This window comes from Sinocyclocheilus grahami, unplaced genomic scaffold (genome assembly GCF_001515645.1).
Source record: "Sinocyclocheilus grahami isolate Dianchi unplaced genomic scaffold, SAMN03320097.WGS_v1.1 scaffold307.1, whole genome shotgun sequence".
NCBI classification, from domain to species: domain Eukaryota; kingdom Metazoa; phylum Chordata; class Actinopteri; order Cypriniformes; family Cyprinidae; genus Sinocyclocheilus; species Sinocyclocheilus grahami.
Window position 1 is genome coordinate 128,595 of NW_015505486.1, and position 16,327 is coordinate 144,921.

General features: G+C 39.3%; 1 protein-coding gene across 1 annotated transcript in view; it reads right to left on the reverse strand.

Annotated features, from left to right (window-relative positions):
• LOC107601576 (CREB-binding protein-like) overlaps positions 1 to 16,327 on the reverse strand; it is a 58,151-nt gene that overhangs the window by 8,277 nt on the left and 33,547 nt on the right. The window contains exons 5-18 of the mRNA XM_016293812.1: positions 15,226 to 15,339; positions 8,107 to 8,340; positions 7,604 to 7,691; positions 7,119 to 7,256; positions 6,927 to 7,044; positions 6,642 to 6,810; positions 6,479 to 6,541; positions 4,515 to 4,630; positions 4,033 to 4,215; positions 2,847 to 3,161; positions 2,580 to 2,756; positions 1,737 to 1,914; positions 1,532 to 1,650; positions 1,104 to 1,343 (exon numbers count right to left, since the gene is read on the reverse strand). Coding sequence (XP_016149298.1) covers positions 1,104 to 1,343; positions 1,532 to 1,650; positions 1,737 to 1,914; positions 2,580 to 2,756; positions 2,847 to 3,161; positions 4,033 to 4,215; positions 4,515 to 4,630; positions 6,479 to 6,541; positions 6,642 to 6,810; positions 6,927 to 7,044; positions 7,119 to 7,256; positions 7,604 to 7,691; positions 8,107 to 8,340; positions 15,226 to 15,339 — 2,252 coding nt within the window. The remainder of the gene's footprint in view (positions 1 to 1,103; positions 1,344 to 1,531; positions 1,651 to 1,736; positions 1,915 to 2,579; positions 2,757 to 2,846; positions 3,162 to 4,032; positions 4,216 to 4,514; positions 4,631 to 6,478; positions 6,542 to 6,641; positions 6,811 to 6,926; positions 7,045 to 7,118; positions 7,257 to 7,603; positions 7,692 to 8,106; positions 8,341 to 15,225; positions 15,340 to 16,327) is intronic.

Sequence of the window (16,327 nt, forward strand, 5' to 3'; positions counted from 1 at the left end):
TTAAGAGCAACTTATTTAACACAGACTGCACCAGTGATATTTTAGTTCTTTTTTTATTACCTACCTACTATAGTATTATAATATTTTTAATTTGCTTATATATTTATATTTCCTGTTTTCATTTCTAGTTGAAGTTTTAGTTTTTTTTTTTTTTTTTTTTTTTTCGTATCAGTTACAAAATATTATTACTTGCCTATAAGACCCTTAAAGGGTTAGTTCACCCAAAAATGAAAATTAGCCCATAAATTACTCACCCTCAAGTCATCCTAGGTGTATATGACTTTCTTCTTTCAGACGAATCCAGTCGGAGTTATATTAAAAATTGTCTTTGATCTTTCAAGCTGTTTCATGGCACTCAACGGTCCATAAAATGCATTGCTGTTCTGTTGTAAATGATCTTAAAATTTCCTAAATACATCTACTTTCGGAAGGCCAAATAAAGTGCTTTTGCTTTCGCCTAGAAACACACAGCGTCTCCCTGACATGCTGCTTTAACACTAACTGTGGTTACTGAAACCACGCCTTCTTTCTTTGCGTGCATATTTGGGCGCATTATGCAAATATTTTCACATAGTGAGGTAGATATGTGGGGGCGTGTTAGAACGAGTCGTTTTAGGGGGGCGTGGCAGAGTCTTAACTTTGATAAAGAATATCTCTTTGGTTTTGAGACTTTAGTCTTTGCAACTTCAGGGATCTTATCTATGCACAGTCAGCTTGTAACACTCCAAAGAGAAAGGAAAACTTGAAATTGCATCATATGACGCCTTTAATAATCAAATGTATTTCATACAACACTCAAAATAAAAAATTTGTTTTTATATCAACATTTTTATATTTCCGCTTAAACTCAACCAAGGCAACATTTCTCATTTTTGTTTCAAGTATCTACATTTCTAAGTTTTTCATCCAATATTTATGTTTTATTTCAGCTTTATTTAAATAATAATTTTTTTTTAACAGTTTTACATGACGTGAACACTACCAACACTGAATTGCAATCAAAAAATATCTAGAGAAGTTTCATTTTAGAGGAGTTTGAGCTCATGTGGAGGATTCATCTAGCTAATCACTCTTTTCCTAGAGGAAGAAGCTCAAGTTCTTACCTTGCGCCCACAGCAGTATCCCAGACTTTGCATGACTGGGTCAATTTCCTGCTCGAACACCTCGGACAGCTTCGAGCAGTACTTGTACACTCGAGATGTTTTGCGGTTGTAGAGCCAGGCGTTGTTGAACATCAGCCAGATGTCGTCAACATACTGCCAGGGCTCCTGGTACTGCCCAGTGTCCAGCTTCCTCTTGATGGTGGAAAGATCGATTGGGTTCTTTACAATGTCAAAGTAGTCCTGGGAAAAGAAAAAAAACAACAACAATCAAAGCTTTTAATGATATTTTAAATTATTCATTAAATTGGCTAATATTAGACAAAATCTGCTTTTTGGGAAGATGCGGGTCTGATTTATTTAATATATTTAGAGCATTTAACGAGATATATATAAACTATTAGCCCAATAAATAGGTGTATGGGATTTACCGGGATGCCCAGGAGAGTGGGATCCACCGGCTGGCGGAAGGGCAAGGACTCTGGGTCTTGACGATACAAAGCTTCTAATGTAGGCATCAGCGCCTGTCTGAGCTCCTCCGGCTTGAAAACTGTAACAAATGATGATGTTATGTGATTAATGAAGTTGCAGATATTACTAAATGCGGTTTCAATGTTTTCAGAAAAACGTTTGTACTTTTCTTGCGTGACTGGGCGGATTGACCGGATGGTGTGGTGCTGTTGGTGCTGGACACGTCCTCCTCTTTCGGCTCTGTCTTTATCTCTGGTTTCTTCTCCTCCGTCTCCATCGGTTCTTGTTTAGGTTCTACAGACTCTGGCTGCTCTTTTACTTGAGAAGGTTTAACATCTTCATCCTAATGAACAACATGAATTATGTTTAGATGTTTACTAAAGACTGTGTCATTAGACTTTAGTCACGAGACAATGAAATATTAGGAAACTAGAGAATGAATTCTGCTCACCGAGGTTGCATGTTTTTGATCAAAAATACAATAAAAAAAACTTGAAATATTATTACAATTCAAAATAAGTTTTCTATTTGAATCTATTTTCAAACGTCATTTATTTCTGCGATGCAAAGCAGAATTTTTAGCATCATTATGTCTCATGATCCTTCAGAAATCATTCTAATATGCTGATTTGCTGCTCAAGGAAATATTTCTTATTATTATTATCAATGTTGAAAACAGATGTGCAGCTTAATTCTATTTTCAGGATTCTTTGAATAGAATCCTTAGAATTAATTGAATGACCAGAAAGTTCAAATGAACAGCACTTGTTTAAAATAGAAATCTGTTGTAACAAATGTCTTTACTGTAACTTTTGATCAATTTAATGCCTCCTTGCTGAATAAAATTTCTTACTAATATTAATATTAATTTCTTACTAATATTAATTCACTATTTTCTTACTTTTGAACAGTAGTGTAAAACACTCAAGAAACACTACCAAATATAATCAAGAATTGTTGAACCATTTTTAAGCCCCTGTTAAGTTTTAACTGTTTTTTAAGTCACACCTCCATCTTGACATTGGGTCTCTTTTTCCCAGATTCAAAGTCCTGCTCGTCTTCTTGATGCTCAGTTTTGTGTTCAGCAGCAGGGTAGTCGGGGGGCAAAGCTTGCTGGGAGTGGGTCTCGGCCACGGATGCTGGCGTAGGAACTCTATTATCAACACTAGCAGCCATCTGAGAGAGCTAATGGACAGACAAACGAGGAAGGACATGAGTTAAGGGTGTCATGGCATACAGCTGCAATCGAGGCTGTGTTTTCATGGCGATCCTCACCGGAGTGCTGGGCTGCTGCGCTTGCACAGAGGTGGGCTGCTGCATCTGCAGGGGGGGCTCAGGATGGGGCTGCAGGGGCGTGAGCGGCTGGGAGTGGGCGGGGGAGGAGCCCAGGGCTGAGGGAGGGCGGGGCAAGCCGCTGGGGATGTGGGTGGGCGTGACGTGGCCCCCGGCTGAGGCCGGCGTGGAAGGCTGGGTCTGGAGTGCGGCAGCTGACGGGGTGGAGGCAGAGGGCGGAGGAGGGGTGGAGCACAGGGTGGACGGGGTGCCCAGAGGGCCCACGGGATTCAGGGTCAGGTTAGTGTTCGGCTGCTGCTGCAGAGGAGAAATGCAGGGCATACCAACTCAGATACAGCACAACAAACTACAACAGAGTACAACAGTCAGGTTCCGGATTGGAAAAACTCCATTCATTTTCTCCATAGGGAAATTGATTATTAATTTATAAACCTTTAAAGACATCTACTGTGAGCTCCGAGGTTGTTAATCGATGATATATGCTTTTGTTGAACCCATCAGACCCTATTATTTCAACTTATTTTTTAAAGAATTATGTTTCATAGTGGGAAGCCCGTTGAAAAACTACATTAACCATAATTCTGCAAAGAAAATTCCACCAATAAGAAAGGTGTGGCGAGCAAACTGCGCCAAAATGGGAACGCCAACTCCCATGAAGCACCGCTAATGACGCAATCAAATCGGTCTTCCTATGCTCTTAAATTTTTATTTTTTTATATATTTGTATATAATTATGCACATTTTGAACTTAAAATATATTGAACCACTTTAAATAAATATTTTTTATATTGCTCCATTTTTATTTTGGGATTGCAGTTCTTTCCCTCTTTAAAGTCGACAAGTACCCAGTCTTGTACCTTTGTTTCTCTGTTTGAATTTGCAAATTCTTTTTACTTCAAATAAACGTAATGTAAATAATATTGCGATTCTCCTCCTCAGCTGATTGGTTTAGTTCATGGCTTATAACTTTTTTTTTTAAATCTCTATGAAAAAATGAATGGAAAAACACCTCTGGAACCAATGCTGCTGAAAAAGGGGGCAGGCACTAATGCACACTATGACAGGAAGACAAGAAGTGTTTGTGGAGGTGAAACGTCTCTTATGAACACACAAGTAACACCACAAACAATGAAACCGTACTAAAGGTGTGAAAATTCTGACTCCTCACCTGTGGGACAGTCTGTCCCGACTGCTGAGCCAGGTTTACATTCACATTCATGCCCCCGGCTGAGGCAGGGAACGGCGTCTGGTTCATGAACTGGTTCTGGTTGGGCGTCTGGCCCACCATGTTGCTAGCATGGCCTCCCATCATTGTTGGTGCCTGCGGCAACCTGGAGGGAGACATACTCATCTGCAAAAGAATAAAGAGAAATTAGAATTGAGCCACAAAAGTATGTTTTTGCCCTAAAAAACTATTTTGACAACATGAATGATAACGCTATTGACAAGTTTACTTTCTAGTGAAACAAGCTTGTTTTCGTGAATACAAATCCAAAAAGGCGCACACCTCAAGAACAATGTTGACTATAATTACACTTAAAATGAACGGAGAAAACATTTCAATCCAACTAAAAATACACTTTTTTTTAAATATAAAGTTCCAAAAACTCCAAAACTGGAATCAGTCTGGAATCACTTCTTGCTGCTCACCACTGGAACGGTACCCATGCCCATCTGAGGGGGGTGGGCCATAGGGGACGCAGCCCGAGGAGCTCCCACCGGTGACTGGGACATCTGCATGGTCACGGGGTTGAACTGGCCCATCCCTGAAGAGCATGATACAAACACATTAAAAGAAGGTAAAGAGCTTTTCTATTCAACGGGAGATTGAAGCTTTTGAGTAATTCCTGCGCTACCAGTATGACCTGCCCGACTGCTTTTATCCTACTCAAGTCAACTTGAAATGGCATTCACAACTGATTTCACTTCTGTAATATGACATTTTACAGTGCAAATCATTTTCATTTTTGCCATAAATGGTTCAATTAAGGTTGCCCTCAAATGCGTTTACTTCTGACAATTTCAGAAAGGCTGCTGTTTTCAGAGATGAAGTTATTACATTCTGCCTAACATTTATGCCAAAAAGGAATCACAGACGATATAGAAGAATGTACACAACTGTTCTAGTCAGTGAGATTTTGGGAAAGACACTGAAGACTGGAGTAATGATTCTGAAAATTCACCTTTGCATCACAGAAATAAAAGACATTAAAACAGAAACAGTTATTTTAAATTGTAATATTTTACAATATTACTGTTTTTACTGTAGTTTTAATCAAATAAATGGAGACTTTTTGAGCATTAGATACTTCTTTTCAAAAACGTAACTACCTCAAACTTTTGAACAGTAGTGTATATACACTGCCCGTCCAAAAAAAAAGTCACCACCTGGATTTAACTAAGCAAATGGGTCCCATTGGATAATTACTGCATGGATGATTATGTTTCAGCTGGCAACAAGTTATTTAAACCTAACTGATGCAATGAGTAGCTTCTCATTTCTTAAACAACCATGTCGGAAGACATCCTGTATTCGTGGAAAAGATGTTAATCTGTTTCAGAAGGGTCAAATTATTGGCATGCATCAAGCAAAGAAAACATCTAAGGAGATTGCTGAAACTACTAAAATTGGGTTAAGAACTGTCCAACGCATTATTAAAAACTGGAAGGATAGTGGGGAACCATCATCTTCGAGGAAGAAATGTGGTCGGAAAAAAATCTTGAATGATCGTGATCACTTGAACGTTTGCTGAAATCAACAAAACTGAAAACAGTAGAACTCACGGCTATGTTTAATTGTGAAAGTAAGAGCATTTCCACACGCACAATGTGAAGGGAACTCAAGAGATTGGGACTAAACAGCTGTGTAGCCTTAAGAAAACCACTTATCAGTGAGGCTAATTGGAAAAAAAGGCTTCAGTTTGCTAGGGAGTATAAAGATTGAACTCTGGAGCAATGGAAGAAGGTCAAGTGGTCTGATGAGTCCAGATTTACCCTGTTCCAGAGTGATGGGCGCATCAGGGTAAGAAGAGAGGCAGATGAAGTGATGCACCCATCATGCCTAGAGCCTACCGTACAAGCCTGTGGGGGCAGTGCTATGATCTGGGTTTGATGCAGTTGGTCAGGTCTAGGTTCAGCAACGTTATGTGCCCAAATAATGAGGTCAGCTGACTACCTGAATATACTGAATGACCAGGTTATTCCATCAATGGATTTTGTCTTCCCTGATGGCACGGGCATATTCCAAGATGACAATGCCAGGATTCGTCGGGCTCAAATTGTGAAAGAGTGGTTCAGGGAGCATGAGACATCATTTTCACACATGGATTGGCCACCACAGAGTCCAGAACTTAACCCCATTGAGAATCTTTGGGATGTGCTGGAGAAGACTTTGTGCAGCAGTCCGACTCGCCCATCATCAATACAAGATCTTGGTGAAAAATTAATGCAACTCTGGATGGGAATAAATGTTGTGACATTGCAGAAGCTTATCAAAACGATGCCACGGCGAATGTGTGCCGTAACCAAAGCTAAAGGCGGTCCAATTAAATATTAGAGTGTGTTTTTGTTTTTTTTGGACAGGCAGTGTATGTATACAGAATGAAAAACCATACCTTGAGGGACCTGCATCCGGGCCATCAACTGATTTGGCACATTGGACATAGGAACAGGTCCATCTGAGGAAATAAGGCATATTTTAAACAGCTAATCAAGAAAGCAGCCAGGCTAAATCTAACAACCAGAAGATCAAAGCATTACAAAAACAAAGCCACTAACTCGGAGGCCGGATGGCTTGTCCAGGTCCTATAGTGTTGGGCTGGGGAAGGCCAGGCTGCTGAGGACCCGGAGCGCCCATTTGGGGCTTCGACAGCCTGGACTTTCTCTTCTCCTCCAGCTCCTTCTGGATCTTATAGATCTTCTCAGCCAGAAAGTGGTAATACTCATCCTGGACACGAGATGTTAAGAGATATAAAAACATGAGCCACCTGGTGCCTTCTTACAGTCACAAAACACCATCCTGAAAGAAGGGTAAGACGTAGGAAGAAAGTTTGTGTGCTTTACCCTGCTGTTGGCAGACTCGTACATGTCCCCTTCCACCTTACGCGCATAAGCGACCAAGTTCTCCATGCGTCTGTCCTTCAGTGCTGCAGGGTCTGGGGTCGGGAATATGGCTTGAACTCTGTAGGGAAATACAGGGTTAAGAGAACTGCCCTTGACAAATCATGAATTTGAAACATGATGACTTCAACTCACAGCTTGTGCACTAGGTGATTCCTCAAGTCCTGAGTGACGTGCTCGTGCCAGGGCTTCTTCATGCCAGGCATTGACAGCGGCGCAGCTGTGGGCAGGTTCCCCGTGCCGCCCAAGTTCAACCCGTCTGGCATCATCTGACTGTGGGAGCAGGATTACAACATTAGTTTTCAAGTTTTGCCTTGCCAAAAACTTAAATTCTTCAAGCAAAAATCAAAGAACGTACTGGTGTGACGACATTTCGCTCAAAATCAGGCCAAAAACAAAAATCATTTTGAGTTTGTTTCAATGTTAGTTTTAAAAATATTTTTCCATTTTATCATCTCAGATTTTCACATTCAACCGTTTATTGCTACAGAATTGCTGTAAAATCATTCTACAATGACATTGTTTGCACTCTTACATTGCTGGACTCTACAGATGAACATTTCCTGCTTTGCAATATGTGTGAGAGGTTAAAGGTGAGGGGTGAAAGTGAAGAGACTCACTTGTTGAGTGATAAGGGGAGAGAGGAATCAGTGTGAAGGTTCGTCTGATCGGCCATACCATTACCGCCGATGTTCATCTGGTTAGTGCCTGAAGATGTTGTGGGAAACCAGACAGGGGTTACACACGGATACACAATATGAGGAGCAGCATGATGTTTCAATGCATACTGACAGCAGATGCAATTAAATCTATCGTTTATAGACCATGATGCACTTGATGCCAATTTTGATCTTTATCCATGCATTTAGCAAATCTAATTACGCAATAAAGATTCTGATGCACTTGTGCATGTTTAAAGATATTTGATAAATTGCATTTAGTAGATATAATTATGCAATAGAATGTGTGTATGTTTAATAAATGGCTCACAGTAATCAATACGATGCAAGATGAAGTTACAGAATGATAGCAGCTTTCAAGGCTAATAATGAAAAATACACAAATATTCAGCTCTTCCTCAAAAAAACACTTTTTCGATTTCCTTGCGAATTGAAGTTGCTACCTAGTGCAGGCATGGAGCGCATCTGCTGCTGCTGGGTCTGCGTGGGCTGCTGTCCTGCGACCTGTGTCTGCGCAGCTGGCTGGTTCCCGTACGGGAGGCCGAGTGCGGCGTACGCCCGCTGCATAGAGCTGGGGTCTATGTGCGTGCCGCTGCTGATGGCGGGCGTAGTGGGTTGACTCGTGCCTACAGGGCCCAGCGGAGCCTGCATGCCAGTGTTAGGAGAGCTCAGCATCGCTGCAAATAGAAGAAACAATGTTTGTTGAATCAAATCAAACTACTTTTATTCATGTATTCTGAAGGTTTTTGCAGAGGGATTTTGTTATACATAATTCCCCTGATTTACATATTTTATTCCTAAAAACATGGTAAAATTTTATTTTTATCTGACTGTTGATAAAGAGAGATATCCAAAATCCCCTCTGCTTCAACTTTCATTTGTCCACTAAATAAAAGAACTTTGAACCTGGCTTTATCCATTGTTTAGATTTCTGTTCTGGAAGTATATGCAAAATTAGTGCATAAATAATTAGAAATTTAAACATAACATTTAAGAAAGTATGCAGTACTAAAAAAAAGTCTACAAATCTTAATGTAATCAATCAACTGGGGAAGATTGATCTGGAAACAGAAGTGACTGAAGTGGAATAGCCATTTTACAAACACAGAGCACTTCGAGCTGCGGCAGAGAACAGAACTGCAAGAGACACTGAGAGAGCGTGCTTCTGTTGCCACTACAAGGGGATTTAAACAAGTCAGTGATCGGCTGTCCAATCAGAGAGCGGGAGCTCTGTGTGTCCCACCCCTGTGAAAAACCAGGGGTGGAGCCCCTCCCCCGCAGTGTCAGATTACAGTCCCGCTGCCTGCCGGAATCCGCTGCTGGTCTCATGCTTTCACATTCAGAGCGCAGCCGAGCTGCACACACGACCTACAGGTGGCAGCACTCATCTGAAAGCACCCCGTATCTCAAAGCAAGAGATGCAAACACACAATCAGTAGAGGAACAAACCTGAGTTCATAGATTTAAAACATTCATTTAGACATTTTTATACATTTAAAATAGTCAATTTTGTGTATCGGGGCAGGAAGGACGAATTTCATTTTCACTTTTTTTTTTTTTTTTTTGCATTGATCAAATTGCAAAAAATCTCAATAGCCCTAATAAGAGACTAAATATTTATGCAAAATATTTAGTTATTTGTGAGATTCAGCCATTAACTGTACTAATTCAATCACATGATAGTGCTGGGAACTTTTTTGTTTGTTTGTTTCATACGCAGTGTTACCATGAAGTAGCATGAAGTATAACCTTGATCTATGAAAATATGATCAAAATCCAGCTTGGAAAGTAAGCTCATGCACATACCTGCAAACTCACAAGAGGTCAAAAAGGTGACAGTTCAGAATATGACCCTTGTAGGGGGGTCTGGGGTCTAGGGGTCTAGGGCCCCCCCCAGAAGAAAATGTTTGAGAATTTAACATGTAAATGAATCGTTCTGGTGCACTGACAACAAAATAAAGTAAAAAGACAACATATGCTTCAAGTAATAAAAAAAAAGCTAATTTATACCACAAACTTTTTGTACAGTGCAACTCTGTTGTCATCAGTGTTCATACTTCTCTTTGTGAGCAGTGGAGTAATTTATTTTTGCTAATTTTAATGTTCACAGAGTGCGCATACTATCAACAAACTCCATCTTTTCACTGCAGAGGAAACAGAAGCTGCATCTGAAGTGGCATTAGATGTATTACACAGACTGTTTAATGAAGCTGAGGTGCCATAAATGGATTTAAACCACAAAATTTCAAATACATAAATAATTTTATACGATTCATGTTTTAAATATTTTTGAACATACAAGTTAAAAATGTTGGGAAAAATGCAATACTTTTAAATATGAAACCAAACCACCAGTAGATGATGGTAAATGACTGTTTTAATGAGCGAGTCATTAGTCATTCATTCATACGCTGATTCATTCAAAAACGAGGCAAGTGACTAATGTCTTTATGAATGGGTTACTGAATCATTGACTCACTTGATTCGTTCAAAAACGTGGATTCATTCAGTATCGAAACACCGCTGTGTTGCTCGGAGACACAAAACAGTTCTGCTGTGGCTTTGATTGAAACTTTGTCAGCGAACTTGAGCAAAAACAGTCAATATTGTATTACAAATTGTGAACTTTGTGTCCGTTTAATTTACAATGAAGAACTTCCATGCCGACAACATGTTTATATGCGGATGTGAGCGTAAGTGTGAGGTAAAAACGGACCAGCTGTGAGATGAGGTGTGTTCGATTTGAAGCAGCAGCGCGCAGACTGATCGGACCGCAAAGTACCGCGAGAGCGATTCGAAAGCATGCGCAGTCGTCTGCTCCCTATAGCTCTCGCGGTGCTTTGATGTCATACAGCGATCGGTCTGCACATCGCTGCTTCAAGTCGAACCGAGAAAAGGACTTTGGTCGAACATACTCTTGTCTTGCAATTTCACTCTTCGAGCTTGCAATTTCTCTCTATATATCGATTTTTTTTTTATAAGCAATTCGATATGAGGCAATACAGTTTATATTGATATACAGTGATTTGATACGAGCACATTTGAAAATATAGTGGAGGACACAGATTGAGCTGCTGTGGAGAAAGTGCATATTCCAATTTGTTCTAAGCATGTGACAAGCTTCATATTAAGGCCTTTAAAAACTGGTAAGACATGGTATAGTTTATAGTTTCGCACATTATTTTAAGCGGCTCGGCCCGTCAGATGCTCGGACAGAAAGGCTGCGTGTGCCACTGACAGAGACACTAGGCTACTCGTGCTGTTTAATATGTTTGAGATGTGCTGTCTTCTTGAATGCATAACTTACATTTCACAGGTACATTCTTCATCTGTAAATGTTAGGAAGTCATGGAAATATTTAAATGTTTCTGTCAGGAGTGCATGAGCCTTCTGCTTTGGGATTATCCGCTAAACTTCACAAACTTCAGTGAACGAGCGCCGCCACGCACATGCGCGCCAAACAGACAGAGCTCAATTAAATAGGAGTGCAATAATTGACTAAAATGTACATTCGCTGAAATATTTGTAGTTGGACAATAAATGTGACACGTAGAATTTTAAACCTACAAGTAAGTCTAATTTTATGATAGCACTGACTCTAAAGTGACAGTAATGGGGCAGGGCTCGCAAAATTTCAAAATCGCTGGTAGCCCTTTGGGCAGATATTCTTCAGATTTTGGTAGCCCAAAATGAATTTAAGTAGTCCGAATAAAAGAATTTATTAAAAAAAAGACATCGGCTGAACTTCACTGCAGACAAATCAGCATGATTAAAAACTTCAGTGATCTCTTTTTTCTTCAAATAACAAGTCAAGAGAGTAGGGGTGCAACGGATCACAAAACCCACGGCTCGGATCATATTGCATTATCATATCATAATTTGAGTAACAGATCAGGTCCTTTTGCAGACGAGCAAAAAAAAATATGGTTCTTTATTATTTAAATAATACTTCTTTGATACCACAGCAAAAACTAGTAACATATTGGGAAGTAACGATTCACTCAACTCACTATGCACGATACTGATTTCACAATACAATTTTCTCACAATTTTTCTTTTTAACAAAATGAGATTTAAAGGAACACTCCACTATTTTTGAAAATAGGCTCATTTTCCAACTCCCCTAGAGTTAAACAGTTGAGTTTTACCGTTTTCGAATCCATTCAGCCGATCTCCGGGTCTGGCGGTAGCACTTTTAGCTGCAGCTTAGCATAGATCATTGAATCTGATTAGACCGTTACCATCTTGCTCAAGAATGACCAAAGAGTTTTTATATTTTTCCTATTTAAAACTTGACTCTTCTGTAGTTGCATCGTTTATTAAGACCAACGTAATATCATTGCACCTGCTGCACCCATGGTACGGCAGCAAAGTTCCTTGATTATTACGCCGGAATGAGAGTATAGTTCCTAGCCATATCGGCCTAGAAAATCGCAACTTTTCATTTTCCGTTGGTCTTAGTACACGATGTAACTACAGAAGAGTTAAGTTTTAAATAGGAAAAATATAGAAACTCTTCGGTCATTCTTGTGCGAGATGCTAATGGTCTAATCAGATTTAATGATCTATGCTAAGCTACAGCTAAAAGTGCTACCGCCAGACCCGGAGATCGGCTGAATGGATTCGAAAATGTCTGATCTTTATTTTGGTGTATTGCATATTCAAATATTCATACAGCAAAATATACTGGAGGCCATCAAATTTGAGCGAAAATCATCAAAATCGCTGGCGGTGGCTGGCAACTTTTTTCAAAAATGCTGGCGGGGAAAGAGTTAAGACTGAATGCACGGATCCAATATAATAGCCCCGTTTCCACTGCAGAAACTTCACCCAGGAACTAGGGACTTTGGGCCGGTTTCCACCGCAGGAACCAGGATCTAAATAAAGTTCCGGGTAAATATTTGCCCCTCAGAAAGTTCCTGCTCGCGAGGTAGTACTTTTTTAAAGGTCCGGAACTTTAGAGGGCGGGACTTGGGCGCTGAACATGCTGATTGGTTGAGTTCACGCAGCATTGTATTTCAACCACCATTTATTCAGATAATTTTCTAAATATTACTGTTATTGTGTCATGAAATGTAGTTTTAAAAGTATTTCAGGCGAGAAATTCTCGCCTGAAAAAACTCAAATCTACGGTTTATTTATAAAGACCGCCTATTTGAAAATGTGCTTTGCCGATTTCGGAGACGTGAGCTCCACGTGATCAGCAGGCGCTCAGTGCTCATGTTTCCCGACGAGAGCAGCCTAAACTTGGCTAGTCCTTCTGACATTTGCCGCTGGCTCTGATGTCTCTGTAGTGGTTAAACATAAGATATAGTTAGTTTTGGGTAAATCTAACAGGTAATCTTTGGTCTTTATTCTATTAATATGTTAAAATTAAAATAAAATGAGGCAATACTGTTTGATATAATATTTTGTTTCTTTGTAATGCATGTATGTTCCCTGAACTACATTTCTGCGGCTATTAATATGTTTAAATGAAACCGAAAAGAGGCAGTGGTGTTTGATATCATATTTCATCTTATTGTAAATACAGTGAGGAAAATTGCAGTAGCCAAGGTGAGCTGACTGACGTTATCAAGTACGCTGCTCTTTGCAGAATTACCGGACTTGTGTCGTCCCGTCCGCGGGAGTTCACACTCCCGAGTCGAACTTGCGAAGTCCAAAATACAGAGGATGAAAGTCCGAAATTTGCGGACTTTGTATTGAGAAATGCGCGCAGACCTACGTCACCAGACAATTTGCCTAATCTTCTCGGTACTTTAGACCGCGATGGAAACGGAGACCGCAACAGGTCTGGGGAATAAAGCTCCTGGGACAAATTGTTCCAGGTAATTTTGGTGGAAAAGCGGCTATAGATGCACTTGAGATTTCTTTCTCCACTGTTTACGTTCACTTAAGACATTACTGACTGTGTTTACGAGAATACTTGCCAAGACAGTTATTTTGAGATAATTTTGTGTGTATGCGTTCATTCAGATGCAAGGATACGTGAAAGAGGAATCAATTCTGTGTACGCGCATTGTCTGAAACACGGCTCTCTGTGCACGCTGTGAATGAGTGCGCGCAGCTCCGAATGCGCGTGAATGGTTTAAAACACCTGAATGTTTAAATCGGCAAGACTTCGATAGTTGATCGTTGTATATCAATATACAGCATTAAATTAAGATAAACAAGGTTATACACCAGAAACAAACTATCTATAATGCTTACAAGAATAGGCTACATCCTAAAATATAATTAGAAGTACAATTAGCATCAAGCTACACTTGTGTATTTATTAATGTATCTGCTTACCCACTTTAAACCATGATCGAGTGCTTGTAATAACTTTCAATTGTGATCTATATTTGATTTTGATTAATAAGCAGACACATGCACTCTTTGTATGTTTAATAATGCTACACTGCTAATACTTGTCAAACATCCTTTATTGCTATAAAAATACCATGAGCTGCATACAAAACACATACAGAAAATATATCGTCAATCATATGTCTATTTACTTTCATATTTCATGTGTAGAAAAAGAGTGAACGCACTGACTCATAACACTCGCGCACGTGGAAGAAAACGGACAGTGCTCTACAGTTATCAGATAATTCAGTGGACAATTAATAGAAATGTTATTCTGTATAAAGAACATGTGAATAAATTTGTTCTCAAATACCAACGATAACAAGAACTCAGCATCCACTCTCTTCTCTTGTCCGGGATACACTTTACACTTTACACTGGTTTTCGAAACCGCGCCACCACTCCTGCCTTTTTGTACAACAGCAGCTGCTCCGGTCACGTGATCCTAGCTCAAATCTTATTGGACGGCCCGTGTTTTCACTTTGCGAAACTGAAAAGATTCGTCATACTGGTTCGGAAAAAAAAATCGTATTTTCGGTGCGTGAATGTTCGCGGTCTATGTGGACACATCCATAGAAATCTATTGTTTTATTCCAGAACGTCATCGCGTCCCGATATTCGTTTTGCTTTTTCACGCTCTGTGTGGAAAGGCCGTTACCCCTACAAGCTAGTGCACAACCCAAATCAAACATTTTGGTAGCCCGACTGGAAAACACAATAGCCCTGGGATGTCAGGCTAGCGATTTTGCGAGCCCTGTGGGGTAATCAAAATAGCCTTAGACAACTCTGTGCTTTTGTTCTCATTTATTCTCATTTTTAGTTTAGTGAATTTAACTTTCGCTTTAAAAACCTTATTTTTGTTTTTAGATTGCAATGTTAGAACGAAATGTGATTTGAACCCTTTTTTGCACAAAGGCTTACATGGTTACATTCACTTTATTTGTTTTCATAGCCTGTAATATGTATTGTTTTGTTGGACAACATTGGGCGGTAAGTGAAATATATATATATATATATATATATAAAATAGATTTTTTAAAAATACAAATACAAAAACAAAAATACAAAGATATATACCGTATATCGCAAATCGCCCAAAAAATAGAGATATTATTTTTTTGCCCATATCGCCTAGCCCTAGTTTGCAGGTATGCATGCAGAGAATGTATCGGTGTAGGTGGTTTATTTTAAATGAGAGTACGACTTACGCTGCTGGTTTCTCTTGTCACTGGCATTTTTCAGGGGCAGACAGACGGGGCAGTCGTGCCGGGTGCAGTTCTTCCAGTGCGAGATGATCTGTCTAGAGGAGGCGCAGTGAGCCACTGTGGAAATGGAGAAAATCATAAAAAAAATTACAATACTGAGCAATCATGCACTTAAAAGAATTAGAAAAACCTGATGAATAAAAACCTGAATAAAAAGTATGAACAATGATCATCTATACAGTTGCTGGGGACGTTACAGGGTGGTTGATTACTGGGGAAATGGGGAATTTTTCTTCAAAAACTTGGAATCTTGAAATCGCTTTTGGACAATTATGACATTAGAATAGAATGACATGTTTAGGTAGCAACGTTGTTTTGAAACGCCACCCATGTCTATGGTAACATCCTAAACTAAAATTATGGAAAGAACTATGAATTGAACAACTTCACACTTCAACTCATACAGGTTTTTGATCAAAAATTTTATAAAATTATAAACATTACATTTCAGCTGAACAAAAAAAATTAAGTATGTTATATGTAATTGGTCTGAAGAAAAAAAAACGGTAGGTGGGCTGAATGAAAATGCAAATTCACACTCTGAATCTAGGTGGCACTTATGGAAAATCAAAAAGACAGCGGTTACCCCATACACAAAGTTGTGCTGAGCTGCCTAATACCATCAAAACGTTTCTAAAGACAGACAGTACTCTTCAGATGTCCATTCACATAAAAACAACTCAGATTTGCACCCATCACACGAATAGCTTATTTCAACATCTTAACAGTGAATTTCAAAAAGAAAGGCAACAAGTTTGCAGGTAGATAAATGTTTTCTATGTTACTGGGCCGTCATTAAGTTTGTATTAACCGTTTTATCTACTAACAATCAAAATTCTAAGTAAATTATTTACATTATATTTGCAATAAAAAAAATCATATTAGTTTAAACAAATTGACAAGAGCTGTGCAAGACAACACAGATATACAGAAATAGAACTAATTTGTGTCAAACTGAATTGAATTGAATTTCCAATGTAGCGAGGTTGATTATAATGGAAGCAATGTAGTTTTGCGACAACTTGGTTATTTAAACAGTTTTTCT